We start from the raw sequence: 22,009 nt of genomic DNA on the forward strand, positions 1-22,009 counted from the left end.
TATACGACAGCTGATATTAAAATGGGAAAACAATCTGGGTGTCCTGCTGTAATCTGTAGTGTGTTCATTTATTCTTACCTTATTATGAGACTTGGGCAGTATGATAATGTATTGTAATGTGCTTACTAATGGAAGTGATGCATGGCTTTTTCTATGAAGTTTGAAGGTGTTGTGGGACTGTGGAGTCAGTAATTTAATTTGATTTTTGTATATTTGTGTTTTCAGTAGTTTGTAATGTAAAAGACCAACATGAGAGGGAAAGCGACAGTTCGATGCAGAGCATTATAAGTAGGTATTTTTTGAGAAGGTGAGCCTTTCGAAGTATTCGAAGGTGATGTATGGTGTCAAAGTTCTGAGGGCTGGCAGATGTGAACAGAGCTGTTTTGGAGAAATATTGGGGCTTATTTATCAGCCCCTTGCGCTGCCGCTGGGTCACATTTTGTGACGCACCGGTTGCGTAAAATAGGCACCACACTGTGACATATTTACAAAGTGAAATATCTAAGTAGATGCATCACTTTGTAAACTCCTGCTCTACATTATACATGCGTCAGGTATAATGTATGCAGGGTGGACGTTCCCCACAAAAAAAGGCTCGTAGAAGTGTTGCAGTGAAATCAATGAGACTGATGCAGGCCCTTTCACATGGGGCTTGACCCATGTGAAAGGACACATTGCTGGAGTTGCCTCTGTTTTCAGACACACCCTAGCAATGCGCCACTTATGCGCCTACAGATACGTCAGGAGCACTGACATATTAGTAAGCCTTGCGACATGGAGCGCCGTACAGTAAAAACGGCATTTCCATGGTGTTGCAAGGAAGGCACACTCAAAAGGGTTGCATCGCTGTTTTCTCGCAGTGATGCAACACTTTTCTTAAATGAGGCCCATTGTCTTTGAGCCTAAGCTCAGACAAAGTGCTTAACAAAAAACATTGATCTTCTTGGCTGAGCGTCTACCATTCACATTTATTTCACACCTTTGGCAGGAGAGACAGCAAGAGCTGCTTCACAGGAAGACTCCGTAATAGGACACGATGGAAGGGAAGAATCATTACTGGCCTTAGAAGTCGCATCTGCCTGTGTAAAATTATCCCCCTTTTCAATCAGGGCCGGACTGGGAACCAAAACTGCTTGCTGCACCCCCGCCCGGGGGGTTGGGGGTGCAGCCGAGCTATTTAGCAGGGCCGATTTCGGACGATTTTGTTACAGAGGCCCTGTAACAAAAACGGCCACCCTAGCGGCCCACCAGGGAAATGCCCGGTGCCTACTGTGGCCAGTCCAGCCCTGTTTTCAATTGATAATCAGAAAATGGACCCTCAGAGCCAAACTTCATGTCCGGACTATACAAAATGGCTTTTTTTGGGGGTGAAGTAGCAGGGCTGGCTTAGGGTGGGCATGGAGACCTGTAGAGCTAAGCACAAGTGAAGAAATCTTCTACAATGTCAGTTTATTTGATGAAAGGGATTCTGGGATAATAACAGTTTTCAAGAGAGAGCATATCTCTACAATAGTAACTAGTCCTCATTGCTGCAAACATTTGGAGGGGTAGGGCTTGAAATGTTAGTCCTACTCACTTGAGGATCATCAGCAATGGCTGACTGGTGTCACACATTAACATTTTCCACTTAACTCACTTTTCAGGAGAGAGCTACATAGAACAGTCGAAGATTCACCTTCTTACTTTACCGCATAATTCCTGCCTGCCCAACAGGCTATTGTTTGAGAGGTACCCCCACTTCTGCTTTCAACCTCTGGCATACAACACAGCTCCACGGCTTGTGGCACCAGTCTCTTTCTGACATCCAAGGGTAGGAAGACAGGTGGTGATGCCTGCTTTGACACTCTCATCTGTCGGTGATGCGTGCAAGAGGTCACAAGGACATTGGATGTTCTGGCCTGTCTGAAAGAGAAGCTATGCATCGGTTATAACTGCACATTTCTCTTAATGAACCCTGTGGCTTCTCTCTCCTGTGCAGAATGTCAGCAGGGTAGCTGAGGCTTTTGTTGCTGGAAGGTAATCCTGAGAACCCTTGCTTACTGCCCATTCTTCTGCCAGCTGTCCTGGAGTTGTGTACTGCAACTGGACAACAAGGACAGTCATCGGAGGAATTAGTCCTGAAGTTGTGGTACTCGTTATTAGGGTACCTTTGGTAATAACATGTCCTGTGAATCAAAGTGCTGCAAGGGAGCAGGGCTTTTCCCTTTTCAAATATGTACTCTCCAGTCTGGCTGGAGGGACCATTTCTTTAAGTGCCATTAATGAATGCCATTTTGTGAAGATAATTATTTTCTTTGAATGAAGAGAGATGTTTTGTACAAGGTAATCCCAATTTATTCTTTCTATAAACTTTGAACCCTGCACCAGATCTCCTCTGTTTTTTGAGGGGGTATTGCATTAGCCAATTCTTATCTTTTTCACTAACTTTACTTGGACCTTTTACTTTGCTTTCCCAACTGTTATGTTTGATCCGTTTACTTTGCTTTCTTAACTACGATGTTACTTTGCTTAATTACGGCGCACGTACCCCATGCATTTCTCTGAGGAAGGAATTGCTCCTGGAGCCAAGCTACTAAAGGTGAGGGTGGATTCCTCTTGGAATCCTGTTTACCTTTTATTGGCCAGATTATGGCGCCCTCCTGTGGCAGCTGAGCCACAGCTCACATCAAGAAAGGCCTCTCTTCTCCAGTTTAAAAATCCAGCTTCCTAGAGGACAAACTCGCCAAAATGAATACATCTCCACATACATTGGAACTACTGTTTTCTACGTTCACGCCACCCAGGAATACGTGTAGGCTCTCACAGTATGTTGGCACTTATGTGCATAAATGTATAGTGTTAACACCCATTTTAGGCATTCCTTTTATGTCCTGATTTATATCGAAAACAATTTTCCATAATATAACTTTCTATGCTTACTCCCCTTGAAATCGTAGGGAATATTGCTTCCCTTCTCACACTGACTACATCACTTACACCTGGGTGACTTAGTAGCAAATTTGAAAGTAAAGTGCGAAATAGTGTGTGAAAGGCATTGGGCATGTTTGTCATATCACATAATGGAACAGCTATAAAGTTAGTCATCCCATTTGCACCTCATTTCTCCGACCTTCCCACTTGGAGATGTCCATACTCTTTGGCAGCATCGGATTGCCAGGGCGGGCATTCAGCTATTGCCTGGGAGGTCTGAGGCCAAGGCCAACTGGTGGTCCATATTTTTGAGCTGTAGATAAAATCACATTTGCCTGGGCCAGCTTGGCTGCTGGTGATTCACCCTACAGGCTTCTGCAGCCTTAGAGGAGAGATAGGAGCTCATTATAACTAAGTACAGAGAATGGCTGGCTCATTTTCTTGTGCAGTAGGACAAAGGCCAAACTGAGCCGCCACAGCATGTGGTGGGACTACTCCAGCCCCTAGTCTCTCTGAGTGACAGTGAGGCCACTAGGAGTGGCTGGGCTCTTTTTGAGCATCACACCTAGCAGTAATGTTGCCTGGGGTGGGGTGAAAGGGGCCGGTGCAGAGAAACAGATTACGAATGGTGGCCATATGAGAGGCTCTACTTTTGTCTTCAGCAGCAGACAGATCCCATCTTGTCACCTTTAAAACTGGGAGGGGACTATTGTTCACCACTGGAAAAAAAATAAAAAAACAACAAACAACCAAAATTAGCAAAAAGAAAAAAAAATTGACAACACAAAACAAATTGTTTTTTTAAAAACATTACTGTGAAAAACATTAATTCTGGGGCAAAATGGCAAAGGGAAGGAAGAATAGACATGGCAGGAGATTAACAAATTTGATTGAGTGAGGAGAGCAATGTGGAGTACGACAAATGGAGAAGTGAGACAGCAGAGTGGGGAAGAATGACCAAAATATTGGAAGAGTAAAAGGAAATCAAGGGAGGAAGTAAGGGTAGAGGTTAGAGGATAAGAAAGCTAGAGATGCACACAGATGGAGGGAGTGTGGGGAGAGAGATTAGGGAGAAGAAGTAATGAAAGGCAGTGGAGAGAAGGGCAGAAATTGTTAAAGATAGAAAGAAAGCTGGAAAGCGCCAATAGAGAAGAGGGAGACAGAAAAGTGGTAGAGGATGTGGTTTAATGGCCAGAGCTGTACTTCAAAACCGGGTTTGAGTCTCGGCGTCCTTTCAACATCCTGTAATTCTGGGGAAATCACTTAAAATCCCTGTGCCTAAAAACAAAAATGAATGTGTCAATGTAAAGTGCTTCAATACCGTTGAGTAGCTTTTGCGCTATATCAAATTACAAATTCAAAGTGAATGATGAAGGAAATGATGGAGAGGAAAGTAGAAGAGGGTGCCAACCATTTCCTGGTCTATGAGAAAAAAGGAAGGATGATTACCACCTCACATGCACTATCCTAATTCTCTCCCGCAGTCTACTGCTTATTTTTGAGGTTGTTGGCATTCCTGAAGGTAGTACTAAATGTAGATTACAATCCACCAGTGGACATTTCTTCATGGAAAAATAAATGATATTCCACTTGCGGATATTCCTTTGGTGTAAACGCTGCCTCCAGGCACAGGAGGACTTTCTGTTACAGTCAGCAGCAAAGTAATTAAGGGAGCACATGAACATATAATATTAGGTATAGTACAAAGGAATTTAAAGGGGAAAGGGAGATGAAAGAGGCTGACATGAGAGAGCAAGACAACAGAAAAAGGGAAGGTTTGCAGGTCAGAGAAATGGAATAAAACTTCAAGGAGAGATACAAAATGACAGGAGAAATAAGGGCAAGAGAGAAATAAAAATAACTGAAGAAGGAGCTCACAGGGGAGACAGGAGTGGGAGAGAGAGGGGGATTTATAGACAGAGAGAAAGATAGGAAAAAACAGAGGGGAAATGTGAGAGACTGAGTGAAGGACACAGGTAGAATGACAGACACTAACGAGAGGAAAATAAGTAGAGTATGAGAGAAAAGGGAAGAACTAGAGAGAGGGGCACAAAAGTGACAGAGGTAATGAGAGAGGTGTATGCAGCAATTAAGAAAGGGGTATAGAGACAGAGAGACATTTAGAGTGAATTCCTGTGGCTTTTCTTTTCTAGATTTAAATCAAGTCTCTACACACAAAACAAAAGACATTAAGTACGAAACTGTAGGCAATTTCCAAAGACGCTTGCAGGGAGGCTCCCGGGTGTGAACAGAAACCTCCACACATGAAGGATGCACATGGTTCTCTGACTCCTGGCCTGATATAATACAGGACATTCAGGGATCATTTGGGTGGGTGGGGGAGCACAGACTAAGGGACCAATAGATTACTAACAAATTCTGGCAGCTGAAGTAGAGAAATGTATTGACGTGAAGATTAGGTGAGGTGACCTGTGGGTGAGTTGCAGTGGAATTATGGTGTGTCTAGTAGTGTGTCTAGTCTTGGCCAATGCTACTGACCCCATGAGCTTTGAAAGCTACATTTATCAGAGATGTCTCCCAAAATTACTCCCAATACTAAGCAATGTTTCATGAAAGGTCATTATCCACAAATGTGAGCCACTTTTTCTGTTGGTGCCCAGGCCTAATTTTTTTTTCCAATACGACCCTGTTCTTCGGGGGTTCATTTATAAATACTGGGATAAATTCAGCATGCATAACTGATTACTATGCATGTAAAGTAGTTTGTTGTATATCACACAATTTTTTGGATCTTCCATACACATGTCTGACCTTTACATGGCAAAAGCACAGTGAACTGATGTGGATCACGGGAAGGTCACACTTCTGTATCGTTGATGTTTTTCCATGTTCATACAGAAGAACAAATAACGAATTTGAGTTGAGGCTGTGCCTTTGAATCCTTACCTCCAGAGAAGGATTTTCTTAGTCACTTATTCAGCTGATCAAAAGAGAGCAGCTATTTACTGCCACAGTCCCAGCTTGAAAAGGAAGAAACCAATACCAGATGCAACAGAAACATCACTGAAAGCATCTGAAGAAAAAAGTCCCATATCCTATTTCCTATTATACCATCATCATGAAGACACTTAAACTGCTCAGCCCTCCGAAATTGTGTGTACATGAAACCTTATGAAACCTTATTATCCACATTCACGTAATACCACTTATTTTCCAAAAATCCAGTCCCCATAAAACTCCCCTGCTTGACACCACAACTTTCTGCTCTCTGGTACACCTCGATCACAAATACGCAACCTGTAATTAAGAAAATAAATATGGCAAAACATTTGCAAGATGACCCCTTCAGCATAAAGTATATATGCTCCATACAAATCTAACATTCCCAGAACTTTCAAAATTGCTGACTATCAGCCTAGTATCACAAATGCATCCAGCACACTGAAAGACGTTTAATATCAAAAACCTGACACAAAGAAGGTCTGTTGAGTTGCATTCTTGATTGTTTGAGGGGTGGGTGACCCCAAATTGCCAGAGTGCCACATAGAACTGCATACGTGAAAGGTGTCAAACGTCTCCTTAAAAGAGTTCCAGAGAGGAGGAAAAACCCATTAGAGAGAAAGGACTTCCTTGGAGATCCTATAGCTCTTGATAGATCTTGATCATGAAGATTGACATTGAAGCAGTAAGCAAAGCACCAAATTCCTCCTGAGAACAGGAATGAGAAAAAAGACAAACAAGAATCAAGGTGATAAACCCTGAAGAAGATCATCTGCTGAAAGCAAAAATCTGGGGCAAAAATAGTAGCAAGGCTGTGCAGAACACCATAAGAAATAAGGGAACAAATGCCTTTGCTACATCTTCATCTTGTGACTGTTTTCAATATAGATGGATAAATATGAACTGACGTCACAAGAAAAGACACAAACTCCATCTTCGATTAGGAAACTCAAATCCTGTTTCTATTGTCAAGCCACCCTCTTGAGAAGGGCTGGTTATAAGGCTTCTCCACGCTGTTTTTCAGAGATGCATTGCTTTTGTCTGGATTTAGAAGAAGTTTGACATTCTCTGCATTCAAGGACTCATCTGCCACCTTTCATGTCTGACTGTTTAGGCTACTCGCAGAACACTCCTCCCAGGAGACCATAAGTGCTTAGATTTCAGAGCAATTTGGCAGCATGAGTGCTCAGCATTCACTATGCACAGTCTTCCACTAACGTGTAGGGGGCAGCCCAAGTAGTGCTCCTTTGTTTCTTGAACTCATACAACCTTGAGTTTGATCTTTTCTTTTTTTATAAGCAAACTTTGGTTAATTTTCTCTTTTCATACCTATTTACTCATATTGTTTTATCAACAATAACAATACACTGGTCAGTCATAGAAGCACATCAAATAATTAGTGGGTGCAATTATGGGGCAACTCACCAGGTGATAAGGCTGACAATATCAAACGTAGTAGTGTAGGTTCTAGACAGTAGCACAACATGACAATTTGGGTTTCATGGTTACATTAATGGGGAAGATTTAATTTTCCAGCAGTACCAGATACCGGGGATGAGAGATGGCCAACCACTCAGCGTGCCACCCTGAAATACTTTCGTTCAGTTGTGTCCTAACATATGCACAATCTCATTGTCAGGGTGCCAATGTGAGTCACAGGAATAGGTAATCTGAGTTCCATGTGAATTTGTCTCATATTACTTCCCTCACTCTGTGCGCCCCTCCCCCCAAATCTAGGATTTAAATTCAGCAAAAAATGTATTTCATCGGAAGACCATTTAACAACATCAGAGTGCCACATCTCCATCTGTAGAGTTTTACTCCCCATAACCACTTAAAACTTTGCCAACAGGAGTGCAGGATAAAGTGTGGAAAAAGCCCAAGTAAGCATTCCTCTGGAGACAGTGTCAAGTTTCCCGCAATAGCTTCCTTAACATTATCAATAATTATTCCCAAAATGGAGGCCAACGTCACACATTCCTACACCAAGTGTAGGTAGTTCGCCTCCAAGGCGTGCCAAATAGGGCAACAATCTGAATACATATCCTGTGTATTGTGGTAGGGGGTAGATATGTTTAGTATAGGTAGCTGAATTGTAGGATACTTTGGATGACAAAGTGTTGGCATTGGTTTCCAACAAGTTTGTGTACAATGTCATGATTACTTATCTTCCCTCTTGCCCATTGTCAATAATTAGTGCAGAACTCTTGTGTTAGACATCCCCTCTTTCCAACAAGGGTGCCATTACCCTGATCCATTGGCCATAAGAAAAGAACTGGTCAGGTGGTATCCAGTTGTATTCAGTTGTCATGTCTCACCTTGTTAAAGGTGTGTACGAGTTCTAACATACAACCTGCCTTTGATACAGCATATCAAAACTGGCATGTACATGGTGTTTCATTCCATGCTTTGTCTGTCAAACAAAGTGCCCCATATTGTGCCTGGTTTCACACTACCGGCCAAATATTGTACTCTCACAACTGGGACTATTGGTAACATCTAGCCACAAATAGTACTGTGTGGCAAAGTAGTATAGCTCGAAGTCTGAAGCCCCAGCCCCGCCCTGACTCAATATGTAGTCTTATCTGCTCAAATGCAACTATGTGTATCCTTTCATTACATAGCAAACTCTTCAGCAGAGTCAAAATGTACCTGTGATTATGGGTATGAAATGTGGTTTGCTTGGCCAATCCTAAAAAGGCAACATTGTACGATCCTTTGAACTGCTGAATTTTCAGATATCAGGAATGCATTTTCTGCTTCCAAAATACCTCTAGTCATGATGTAGACAGTAAATTCACAAAAGATGTGCAAATATGTTTGTGAATTAGGCCCAAGATCTCTAGGTATGAGGGGTGTAATAAGTATGAAATAGAACAGATGCATATGGTATAATGCAAGACTTTGGAGCAATTTCACTATTCTAACTTTCCAATAGACAATGTGGGGCTAGGTAGATCTTCAATGCTGGAAAGTTGTAATAACGTATTCAAGTGAGAATAAAGTAAACACAATGTTTTAAATGTAAAGTATTTTAAATATTTTGCTTACCTTTATTCAATTATGGATATGGTATGGAAGATATGTAAAATATTTATTGAATATTCTAAGTGGTTTTCTCCAGGGCTGGACTAGAAACCCAAAGCAGCCCTGACAACTTTTGTCAGACCAGCCCCTGTAGGGTGCATAGTGAGTGCAGCGACTGAGCCTGACCAATGCAAAAGGGGGGTTGGGTGGGGGGGGGGGGGGGTTCTCCTACTAGGAAAATTTGGGGGAAAATGGTTGGTTAATTCTACAACACATTTGTCATTGTATTTTCAATTGTATACACTTTTAAAGCATAGTAAATGATTACCTTACTGTGCACCAGGATATAACAATCTTTGTTGTGGCTCTTCAATGATTCCCTCACTATCACCCTCCACCAGTGTCTCTCCTCTCTCCATAGCTCTCTCTCTTTGTATTTTATTTGCTATGTAGCACCTCTTATATCAGCATAGGGTGCCAGAGCACTTTACATCACACAAACATACATAGATAATGAATAATACATGTGTATATTACTGAATAGAACATGTTACATAAGGCAAAGGGGACTACAAGCTGTTGGATTCACATGACAGCCATACTGGTTGGCACTTTTTTAAGATTGCTTGGTCTGGAGATTAACAAACTCAGGATTCAGAACATAACACAGTGGTTAGGGTTGACTTAAATATTAGGAATTTATTTCTACCTAAGCAAACCTTTTTCAGGAACATGAGGGTAATGAAAGACTGGGATAAAACATAACTTTCTAATCTGTACCATGCAGCTTGCATGCTGCTTGATGATGGCAGTTCGAAGCTCACTGTGCTAGATTACGATTGTAATTTACAAACTGCACAGTAGCAAAAGAATCTCTGTCACACAAGCACTAACACACTAAGTTATGCACATAAACTATTGTTCTTTGATATGCATGGTACACATTCTTTGCAGAAGGCTTGTCAACCCTCTGCACTACCTTAGACGAGTGAAAACTGCCACTAAACAAAACTCCCATCGCTCTCCAGCCGTTACATTAATTACCAGAGTTAGCTTGACCTTTTTATTGTTGCTTAAAAACTGCTGAATATACAAGGAACTCTACATTACTTTTAAGACAGCTGCACTGCTACAAAGCCGGCCCTCACTAACAAAACCGGCCTCCCACATTTCGCGCCTACCGGGGAAACGCCCAATGCCCGGTCCAGCCAGTACGGGCTTGGTTTTCACTTAAAAAAAGTTTGTGCAGTATCTAACATGGGTGTAATTAAGTTTCAAACAACAATTATTTATCTTGTAGCCAATGTAAAAACCCTGAAGAAAGAGTACAAACATCGATGAAATGAACTGGTTATTAGATTGTAACATGGTCCTTGAAAAAGAGTTTAACTGTCGTTGTAAACAATCAATTATGATTATGGAAGAAATCATTGTCAATTTTGAGTCAGGTCAGAGTGGCATTTGGATTAATTAAATGCATTTAATATAATTGAAGAATTACAACTAAACAAGCATTGGCAAAAGAAATAGGTTTAGCCTATGCAAAACATGTTAGCTTTGTCAATGTTTTTACATGTTGCACAGGAGTGTGAGCTGCTGAGTAACATGGCTTAAAGAGACAAGCCCACACTTTGCACAAAACACCAGGCAGTTTGTCAGGCAAATGTGACAGTACGTTTGGCAGGTAGGTGCAAAGTTGCATTTCAAATGTGCCACCTCGTGTTATGTACAGACTATCAGGCATAGATATCGAGGACATTGTGGAGCCACACTGAACCATACATAAAGTCAGCCAAGCATGGGAGAACTTCTCAGTATCTGACACTCAGCTGAAGAGATGCATTCCTTCAACACTTAATTAATCGCCGCTCCCTTCTTATAAAAAAGCTTTGAAAAAAAAGTCCTTTGTACTTTTTTTTGTTGCAGTTTTAAATAAAAACTCAGGCCGAAGCACCAATTACATTATACAAGGACACATTCATCTTTAGTAAGCACAGGGAAGATTACGTGATTTACCCAGAATCACAGGATGTTAAGCCAACGCAGAGACTCAAACCCGGCACCCCACTCCAAAGTCAGCAGCTCTGGCCATTACACCACATCCTCTCCCGATAGTGTAATGCTTACTTCTAGTAACAGTTTACATCTTATCCAGAGACAAACTTGGCTAAAACAACTCTTTCCTTATTGCAAGTTGTATTAATGTAAGTTGGTCACGACCTGTGATCATTGTAATAGGGGCCTTCTGGCATTAAAATGCTGGCCACACTGAAACTTTCAAGTGCCATACATCACATTCAGTAAATTAAATGGTAGAGGGTCACAGCATAACATATGAACTTTATTAATGAAAAATATGGTTGAAACTTCAAACAAAAGTTGCTTCTGTGATTGTTTGGGATAAAGGCCACTTTTCTTTACCAAAAACCTACATTTTGTCTCCTTATTATTATAGAGCAGAATTATCTTGCTGTGCCCAGTTTTTGAACTTCAGCAAAGTGTCTGCATTTTCAAGATGTAACATACTGCACTTACCAAAATTAACTCATCATGCACAATTGAAAAAAAAACCTTTGCCATTTCACGTGTCCACCAACCATTCTCTGTGATTGTTGACTGATAAAAGAACACTGGGTAGACGTTCTAATAACCGCTCAGTGAAATAATACATGGAAGCCTGTTAACAATAGAAAAGAAAGTTTCTTCTGGAACTCATGTTTTGAGAAAAGTTGCAAGATATTGAAGCGAGTTAAGCACTCCCCATTTGTGTCTGACATCACTAACAAATTAAAGCATGAATGGCTGAATCAGTAGAGGTCTGTGAAGTAAAAAAGAATAGAAAACCTTCCCATCCATTAATAAAGTGAACGGGTGAAGGGAGCTTTAAAGCCTGTAATCTTCAAAGAAGTTAATGTCATATCAGCAGCTCGGTCTTAATAAACGGGCGACAGGAATAAAAACAAAATTATGTCAGTAATGGAGGGAAGGTGGCAATTTCTGTGAGTAAACAATGGAGGACACAGGAGGGGGATGCTTCAATCTCGACTGAGACAAATGGGAGAAGGGCAAACCATAGCAACAGCAACTTTTTACATACGGAGACGGCAGCCCCGCAGTCATTCACCCCTAAACTCTTCGAGAGCTGGAGAGAAGAAAAGATGGCCTCACTCTGGGAGCCCCGGCCTCTTCCCCTTGTTAAAAGGCATTGAAGAAACAAAAATAAAACAAGCAAGCTTGAAATGCGTGCTGATACATGGACATTAAATAAGATACGTTGGACAAACAAAATAAGAAGATTACTTAAAAGGCGTCAGAGAAACAAAAAAAAACATGCAGCTGACAAGGACGCTTGAAATGTGTGCTGACACAAGGGCATTAAATGAAAGACGTCGGACAAACAAACCAAAAAAGATTAGGAAAAGATAAACAGTAAAAGCTGTGCAGGCAAACCTAAAAAAAGAAGCTCCCCTTGCTAAAGCAGATGTAAAGGAGTACTTGGGCCATGGGAAACTGATAAGAGAAACACACAAGGAAAGAACAGACAATAGTATGCGACAGCCAATAGAAACAGAGGAAAAGCAAGTGGCAAGCACAGCAACAAATGAAAAGTAAAAGCAGGTTGTGGACCCCTTTTAAGATATAATAAATACAATAGATTTCACAAGCACGGCACAAGCGCTGTGCAGGCAAACCCTAAAAGAGAAAGGAAAATGTAGAGGCATTCTCTAAGTTGATAAAGCCTTTTAAAAAAACTGCTAGTAACCCTGCCTGATGAACTGTGGTGATCACTGGTAACAAACTTGCATGGGATGGGCACTAATGTTATCTTGTCTGATGTGGTCACTATTACAGCACCAAGGGTATTAGTAGCTAAGGATGATTGTTATTGAACACAAGTAGCTATTATTACAGAAAAGGTTGGAGACTCCTGCCGTAGAAACACATGTTATGCATAGGTTACTAAGCAGTACCTCCCCTAAGCTGTGGATAGTGTGCAGATGATACAGATGTTTGGAAGAAAGGGCCTACTACTCTTTGGCCAAATGAAACCCCCTGACGGGCTTGAATATCCACCCAGTAGAATTTGGTGAATGTGTGTGGTTTTGACCATGTAACAGCCTAACATAAGTCTGCTATGGGAATGTTCCCTAAGAACACTATAGTAGCTGTCTTCTTTTGAGTGGAATTCACTATGTGTACTACATGTAATGTATGCTTAGCCTTAGTATAACATGTTTGTATAAATCTAAAATCCATGAAAGTACACTGCCCTTGGAAATAGAGTTTGCTAAGTGAGGTTTCTTAAGAGCAGCCAACAGATGTTTTGCAGATGAATTTAGTTCTATCAATGTAGTATGTAAGGGGCAGATTTACAAGAAACTGACGCATCTCTGCGTTAGAGCAGAGATGCGCCAGTATCCCTGCGCGCAAAACCCTTGCGCCACCATGGATGCATCGTATTTACAATACGGCGCACCATGGCTCAAGGATGTAGGGAGAGGATGTAGTTTTGTGGCTAGAGTGGTCGACCTCGAAGCAAGGGAACCAGGTTCGAGTCTCGGCAACGACACTCAACATCCTGTTATTCTGGACAAATCACTTAATCTACACGTGCCTAACAAAAATGAATGTGTCCAACTGGTGCTCATGTAAAGTGCTCTGATACCCAATGCCTCGGGTCTAGTTGCCCTATATAAAACTCCAAGAAAAATAAAGGATTGACATATGCATCAGAAATTCTGACGCATCTGTTGGTGTGCAAAAGTCATGCATTGCTGGAGTTCTGTCGCAAGCACAACGCAACTCCAGCAATGCATGGGGAGGCCTATACTTATTGTGCTGCATCCCTCCTTAGGTTTTGACGCAGTGGCGTCCTAGAAGTGGCGCAGTGAAACCTTGTTGATTTGCACTGCATTAGTTCTACAAGGCTTTCCTGCATGGGAATGCCCACCCTGCATACAATATACCTGACGCAGGCATAATGTGGCACAGGGCTTTACAACGTGACGCATCTCCCTAGATGCGTCACATTGTAAATGGGCAGCAACATGGCTCATTGTTTATGCCGCCGCTGCGTCACAAAACGTGACACAGCGGCGGTGCAAAAGTGACGCAAGGGGCTTGTAAATCTGCCCGGAACTGTTTTCTTGGCATGAAGGGTGCCATAGTTTCTAGGTGTGTAAAGAAGATGGGGGATCTCAATTATCTGGTTTACATGAAGGGGATACCACGTTTGGTAGAAACTTTGGGTATGATCTCAAAACTATTCTCTCTCTCTGTATATGAAAAAAACTTTCTCTACTTTTATTGCTTGCAGCTCACTGATTCTCCTTAGAGAGTTGATACCAACAAAGAAGGCTACTTTTCAAGACAGGAACTGCATACACAATTAGTGTAATGGCTCAAAAGGAGGTGCCAGGAGTCTCATCAAAACTATATTTCGATTCCAGACTGGCACTGAGGAGTTCTTGGAGGAATCACTCTTTTAAGATACTCTATGCAGGTATGTGAAAACTTAAATCCTGTTTCTATCATGTTCACATACTCCACAATGCAGTAGTTTTAATATTCACATATATAATGAAGAATGTACTAATATCTATGGCTCAAAGTAGTGGGGCGCATATTGTGGCTTTGAATATGCTTGCTAATTTTAATGGCTCAAGTAGGCCAGGAAGTCATAATACATAGGGCTGCACATTGCCTTGAAGCACAGCCACACTTTCGGACATGACGAGCAGAAACGAGATTTCAGGAGAATAATTAGCCCAGTATTGTATGTATGAGTGATATCTTCTCCTCAAGGATGTTCAGCTCTTCCTCTGGGAGAGGACCCACCCACCTTATCATTAGATAAGTGCTTGCTGAGACTAACAAGTTTCCATCACATGATTATACTCTTTTGACTTGTATTGAAAAAAAGCATGTATATACTGGTTTAAAATTATGTGTATTTTGGCAGTATGCTCAAATTATGTATGATGTCTCTGCAGTTAAGTGTAAACGGATAGAAGTGTATTGAAATACCGCCTTATATAACTACAGTAAGTAGCAAAAATGTCTTGACGTGATATCTTGAGGCAGTTTATATATTTTCCTAAACCGAAATGAGCAAATTATTTCCAATTTGCAGCATTCAATGCATTGGTGATGGATTTACCTGCCTCATGGAGGATTTGCATACATTTATCTGGGAGTTTAAGGTAGCCAAACTCTAAGACTTCGGGTGCCTGATTAGTAAATTCAACTGCCTGAGGGGTGAGCTGTCATTGATCTTGAGACATGGGATCTGGTTTCCGTAGTTGTTTCTGTGAGGATCTGCAGACATTACCAGCAGCTTCGAATAACACAGCCGCCTCACCCAAGTTGAAGCCACCAGAATGAAGGTCATCTATACTTTTCTCATTTTTCTCACAGCATATGGGATCAGAGGAAATGGAGGAAAAGCCTTGGCAACTATCCCAGACCAATTAATCCATAGCCTATAACCCATGAACTGTTTGTGGATACCTAGAGGCGAAGTTTTGGCATTTTGTGTGGGTGCTAACAGATTGAAAGTGGGATTGGCCCTATTTGCAAAAGTACTCATGAAGTACTTGGTAATTCAACTTCCATTCATGGACTTGTTGATGAGCCTCATGACATGCAATCTTTTACAGATAAGGGTTATCCTTGAATTTACCAACGCAAATTTATCCTTTGCGACACGTTTTTGTAAGTACGCTTTCCCATAAGTGCTACCTGTAGCAAACACCGGCCACACCGCGTGCACGTTGATAAACACGCAAGATCCCCGTATTCGTAAAGCATGCTTCCTTATCCACCAACCTTATCACTAATAATCACGCACACAGACGGCATCCCTAAAATCATCACGTTTGAGTGCTTACATGATTACAGTTCATGGTTTTCAATTTCAGCAACATAACTTCCATAACTATTTAATCACGAAACACGTGATAACATTTTTAAATTCTCACATGAGACACGTGCTTAACAACATTTCGTGATTATATTATAAGTTTGTTTCAGTGTGCTGATACCTTATCCCCTCATTTACAGCATGTTCTCCCCTGACGAAGGGCTTACTGGCCCGAAATGCATTGGGCAACACAAATTTTTGAATGAAGAGTAATTCAAAGGATCTCTACGTGCGTTCCAATGAACCATAATGATTAATGATGAACTTTGCGAATAATCAAAAAAACAATGATACTCAACAACATTTGAAGACTTTTTTTGATAGTTACATAAACTGTCTGACAATCATACATGAGTGCACATGGGAGACATTCTTTAAGGTTTAAAGAGTGCTACTACAGCCTTGTTTAACAAGCCTATAAAATAACTGTCCACTAGAACCAAAATGTGATTCTGAATAGCCCAATGCCAAGTTGTTTGGGCCAATGCTGACATCTGTGATATAATACATCATTATCATGTTCTCTGTCTTTCTTTGCCGCAAAATAGAGTGTAAAACACTCTGAGTATCACTTGAAATGCTGCATACTCTAAGCAATTGATTGATAAGTCTGTTGTTCTTGAGCCTAGGTACACTGAATAGTCATGCGATTGAGATTTGCTCTTCACCATATGGGTGAGACATCCGTGGTGATGGATCTTCCTATTGATCCTCCTCTTATGACCATTGCCTCGCAAGGCAGTTTTGCAGTAGATGCATATACAGTGTTGCATGCAGCACTATCGCTATGCACAAAGCCATCTTCCCGACAGTTTCATTTTCATACTCACCACAAGGCAATATGGTGCCCTTGGACTGTCACTATCCTCTCTTGGTCTGGATAGGCTTTCCCTGACACAGCTCCTAGAAAGGTTGGATCTGCTGTGGCAAGAGATGTGCCTGTTGCCATTGACTTTGAACCCTATTCTGTGTAACAGGAACATTGCTGCACGAGTGAGTGCTATGCATTGCTCTCATCTGCCATCATTTATCAGCCAATCGTTCAGGTAAGAAAAGAAGTGAGAGGCTTTTCTGAAGAGCTGTGCAGCTACCCCCTCTAGGTACCTTTAGTGACACCAAAGGGTAGATCTTTGCATTGGTAGTGTTTCCCACTTATTAGAAAGTGCATGTAGTGGTGATGTACCAGATGCATGGGTATGTGGAAGGATACGTACTTCAGGTTGAGGGTACCATGTGATCTTCTGTGCAGTGCAGAGGAATGATGTCATGCAGGGTTGTTATTTTGAAGTGTTATGACAAGATGCAGCAGTGCAAGGGGCAGGTGTCTAGGACAGGCCATGGAGTTCAATCCTTTTTGAGGATAAGAAGTACATGAAGTAGACTTCTTGGCCCTGTCGGTGAGGAGCCTTTGTGCTCCCTCCAAGGGTCGTAGGTGGTCTTGATTCATTTTGTGCAAGGAGGTGGTATATTTGAGAGTGTGGTATGGAATTCCATGCAATATGCCTCCTGTATCAGAGACAGAACTGATATGTCTGAGGTTATTGATCCCAATTGTGAAAGGAATCTTCCAGTGACAGGTATTGTGTGGTCGGAGGGAATTATGGGCAAGTCACTGCTTCGAGGTAGCAGCACACTTGCCAGAGCCACCTCTACCCATGCCTCTGTGATTTTCATGGTAGCCACATTTACTGAAGGACTTGGGTACCCAAGTATTGAGTAGAGACTGCTGTGGTTGATATCCTACCTTTGGTTAGGAGCAGAGGATTTGGGACCTCTTCTTGCCTGCTCCTTAAAGACGGCAAAACTGGTTGTTTGGATCCGCAGAGCTCCCATAGCCTTAACTGTCTCTGTGTTTTTTTCAGAATTGTTTTCAAACATACCATTGACCTGAAGGCAGACTAGATGCTCAACCTCACAGGGGACGGTAATGAGGTGTTAGTCTAAAGTAGAATACTGTGAGAAAGTTGTGGCATTGCAGCAGGATGCTAGTGTTAATCTCACTACAGGCAGTGTAAGCTGAGTAAAGGGTGCATTGAATAATGGCGTGTGAGATACTTTCCCCTCTGTGACAAGTTATTTTTTCCTTTGCAATAAGCATCAGGGAGGTGCTTGACCTACTCCTCCATCTTCTTCCAGTGATTGTGATCATACCTAGAGAGCAGTTCAACTGACCTGGCAATTTTCCAGTGAGTGATTCTCCTCTTTGGCACTCACCTCCCTGCTACATCAATCTTATTAGTTTCCTTGTCTGGAGGAGGAACATTCCTACATGCCTGTGATGAAGCTCTCTTTCTGGCAGTGTGTACACCCAAAGAGTCAGATGGGACATGGCCACTCATGATCCTCAAGATTATTTCTCGCTTTTTGACGGGGTCCTTAAAGTTGTCAGTATTGCACTTTGTCATGATTTTTATCAAATGCAAGTACTGGACAGAAGTCAAGGTTTTAGAAAGAGATTTGGCTAAGAAGGCATACTCCTCCCCTGTCACATGGAGATTACCTGTATGGTGTTGTCCCATCCTCTGGATAACTATATGGTACGCAGTGGTGTCAAATAGGGGGAGCGCTTCACAAGATAAGGCTTGAGGCTTGTTTTCCCCTGAGGACATGTCATAATCCTCTCCAGGATCATCTCCATCTCTTGCTGTCAAAGGGTCAGGTGGATCATAGGACTATCCTGGTCCGAGTCAGTGTGATCTAAAGAAATAGACATCTGTGATGAATAAGGAGGTTGTGGTAGTGTGTGCGGTGGGGGCTGAGGTTGGGGCCTGGGGATTGGGAGCTGTGGTGGTGAACTGGTGGCCTTGTCCTTCACCTTTTAGGAACCAGATAGAACTCTAGTTTCTTTAATATCTGCTCTTTGAATGTGAGCTTTCTGCCCTTCTCTGTCGGAGGTGTATGGGACCCTGCCTGCAGTACAGGGCTTAATGAGCTAAGCTATTCCTAGTGGAGGGATGCATGAAGATCTATTGTTGCCTGACATCAGGCACCTCGGCACTGAGCTAGCTTTGAGTTAGTTTTGGAGTCCGCTTTGGAGCCATGTTTGACTCTAGCAAAGGTTTCTCCTAGATTCGGAGTCAATCCAGAAAGGCAGCATCACTGAAGCTCTCCTGGAGCAAAGAGGATCTCTTGGTGGTCAAGATATCACCTGGCCTGGAGACGGACCTGATGGTCAATGCCTCTTTTGACTTGTCTCTGGGATCAAAGCTAGATTCAGTTAGGAATGGTCGGTCACTGGAGGCTTTCTTGGAGCTGAGAGGGGGCTCTCGGGTTCAGAAAGTGTTAGGGCCTGGAGCTTGATCCGAAGGTCAATATATTTTTTGGCTTGTCATAGGGTTTGAAAGCCAGGTATATTGGCAGAGGTCACTAGATGCTTTCCTGGAGTGGAAGGGGGGTTTCTCAAGGTCAAGAGGTTTCAGTGCTTGAAGCCAGACCCGAAACTTGGTGCCTATTTTGACTCAAATCTGGGCTTGAGGCCTGATTCTATCAAATGCTGTGCTTGGCCTCATCATGTGAAAACTTTGATGTTGAGCCTTGAGTAAGTGTGGCAAAATGGAGGCTCTAGGGATTGCTTTTGTCCTGAGGTCTATGCTCTGGCACAATGGATATTCCTCCTCCTTGACCTCTGAGGCCTCACAACAATACAAGATCATGGAGCTTCAGTTTCTCTGCACCCGCTGATTGCCGGTAGGACCACCCGCTTCTTGTTTGGTGTCTTTGAAGTCCTTTAGACCTAATAGGTCCAATTCCTCAGGGGGTCTTGACCCTGCAGTTTTAGTTTGGGACCAGTGGTGTTCACGTTGAGATCAGATAGTCTTTTTGCACATGAATGCTATACACTCTGAGCAGTTCAACTCCTTGACAGTTTGTAGACCTAATGCTGATTAAACCATGGAAGGTTGTTGTTGCATTTAGGACACAATTGCAAGAGTGTTTTCTCCATAACATCGATCCAACCTGATTTGCGTTGAAGAAGCTATGCTGAGTCAGTTTGAAGTTGAATCCCATGCGGTCACCAATGCTGGGCTGAATTCTCAACAACTGGTACTGAAGATCCCAGAGGATTTGTCGATGAACTGGAAAATCTGAACCCGATGATGGAAAATACAATCTGTGGTGGAGTCTTTGTCCTGGTGCATTGTGGGCCAGGGGAAGAGTCATGAGAGATCTTGTGCCCAATGCTGGATGTACAGAGTATATCTACAGCCACACATTCTATGCAGAATGGGGGTTTGCTACAAATGTTGAATCTGGGATTGATTTGCCGCCTAGGACACCATGGTTAAGTTATCATTCACATAAGGACCTCTGTTTCTTCTTATGAGTTAATGTGTCTCAAGTAAAAAGGTATACTGTTGTGGGTAGATATGTTTCCATCACAGAATAGAAATTCAGCTGGCAGGTGTTGATGATCTGGCACATATAGCAATTGAATAAAGAGAGGACAATAATGAGCCCAGAGAAACACACATTTAGCCAATATTTCCAGAAGGATTCTGATGGATTTTCTATGTGATAGGAATGAGGTTCTCAAATCTAGAGTGAATCCTGACAGTCCTATCCAATACTTCAGGTGACTGTGATAGTCCATAGTGTTGTATGCAGCTTAAAGATCAAGAAGGATCAACACTTCTGGATGTCTTTCCAGAGCTGAGAAGATGTTTTCATAGAAATATTTTAGTGCTAATTCTTTCTCTTTCTGGCCTGAATTCAGATTGGGGCTGCGCAGAAGGTTGTTGATTTCCAGATGATATTGAGTTGTTTAGTGAACCCCTTTTTTTATTACTTTGCTTATGAGCAGAATGAAAAGAAATTGCTTTTCACATCCTAGTAAGCAGCCACAGGTGATATGGTTTAAAATGCACTTCTGTGTTTTTTAAGTAAAAGTCATAATAAAAAGAGTTTCATGGATCATTGTGCACAGCTGTGAGATGGTCTTGCTTTCAACGCTTGGGAATCTATGACGACAGACATCTAAGAACATAGGGGGTCCAATATAAATTGTATGAGTGGCATTACTTTGTTTTAATGAGCAAAACTGTGCAGGGGATATGTTTTGCTTGTTGTATTAGAAGTAAGTACTGTTTTATAAGTAAGTAGCTGTAAAGCAGCACATTTTTAACAGTGCAGATTTTTAACAAGAACAATTCTTTAGCGTGTTATTCATTAACAGAACTTATAGTTCGATATTTGGAACCCAAACCTAAACTCTTTTTACCCATTATATTCTAACAGGTTGTAGTATGTAAGACTATAGACCCTTAAAAAAAAGTATTACTGCTCTAGAGCTAGTTATAAGCACAGTGTATGGACCATACCTAATCAAGCATGAATCTTTTTCCTAACTCCTCATAATATCAGACTACTGGAGAATAGATGCAAACCGATGCACATATAGCCTGACCTTTCCAGCACTAGATCGGTTTTAGGATTTAGAGTCCACACCATAATACATGACATAATTACTGGCTGCGATAAAATGCCCTTATAGTTGTGTCCTTACTTAGGCTCACAATTATTTAAGTTTGCACCTACCGTAGAATGCACATCATTAGATGTTATATTTCCAAGTTCTTACCTTTAGCTTGGCTCCCACATTGAATTTCAAGCCACTTCTCTTGGTAGAAAATGTTAAGTGAATTTGATCCTGCGTTACAATGCGGATCTCAATGCGAGGATTCAACTTTAAGGTGATTGGCTGAATTGGAGGAGCGTGAACGTGATTCACACGATCCTTCCACATCCAGTGGGTCGAACGTGTTCCATTCTTATTAAAGTAATAACCACCACTGGGATCCAAATTCAACCTGCACAAGAAATTCACACATTAGTAACGTAACACTGCTATTGAAAAAAAATGCCATTTAACACCAGACTATCAGTGTTTTTAGTGTGATAGGATAAAAAGAAGAAATCTGTTCCAGTTATTTGCAAACCTGCATAGCCACTGGTAATGTAAGACTTTTACCTTTAGTCCACCATAATCTGCTGCATTGCGGGGCAATCTTTGACCTTCCTTGCAGTCCAATAATCACCTATGAATGTGGCACCCATTAATCTCACTTTTCCCCCAGTACATTATTGGAGATGGTAGAGCAGAAAAGGGTAGCGCTGCTACACACTGCTATCTTCTTCAAAAACCTGTCATAGGACTCATAACCCTTCCACAGTGAGCCGAAGACCGTGGGC

At 41.9% G+C, this 22,009-nt stretch overlaps 1 protein-coding gene across 3 annotated transcripts in view; it reads right to left on the minus strand.

The window, feature by feature from the left end:
• The window catches only part of ERICH6B (glutamate rich 6B), a 370,776-nt gene that overhangs the window by 22,966 nt on the left and 325,801 nt on the right, over positions 1–22,009 (minus strand). For all 3 annotated transcript variants that reach the window (XM_085621832.1, XM_085621831.1, XM_085621833.1), the window contains one exon: positions 21,399–21,627. In XM_085621832.1, the coding sequence (XP_085477958.1) occupies positions 21,399–21,627 (229 nt within the window). The remainder of the gene's footprint in view (positions 1–21,398; positions 21,628–22,009) is intronic.

This window comes from Triturus cristatus, chromosome 8, assembly GCF_964204655.1.
Source record: "Triturus cristatus chromosome 8, aTriCri1.1, whole genome shotgun sequence".
Lineage (NCBI taxonomy): Eukaryota > Metazoa > Chordata > Amphibia > Caudata > Salamandridae > Triturus > Triturus cristatus.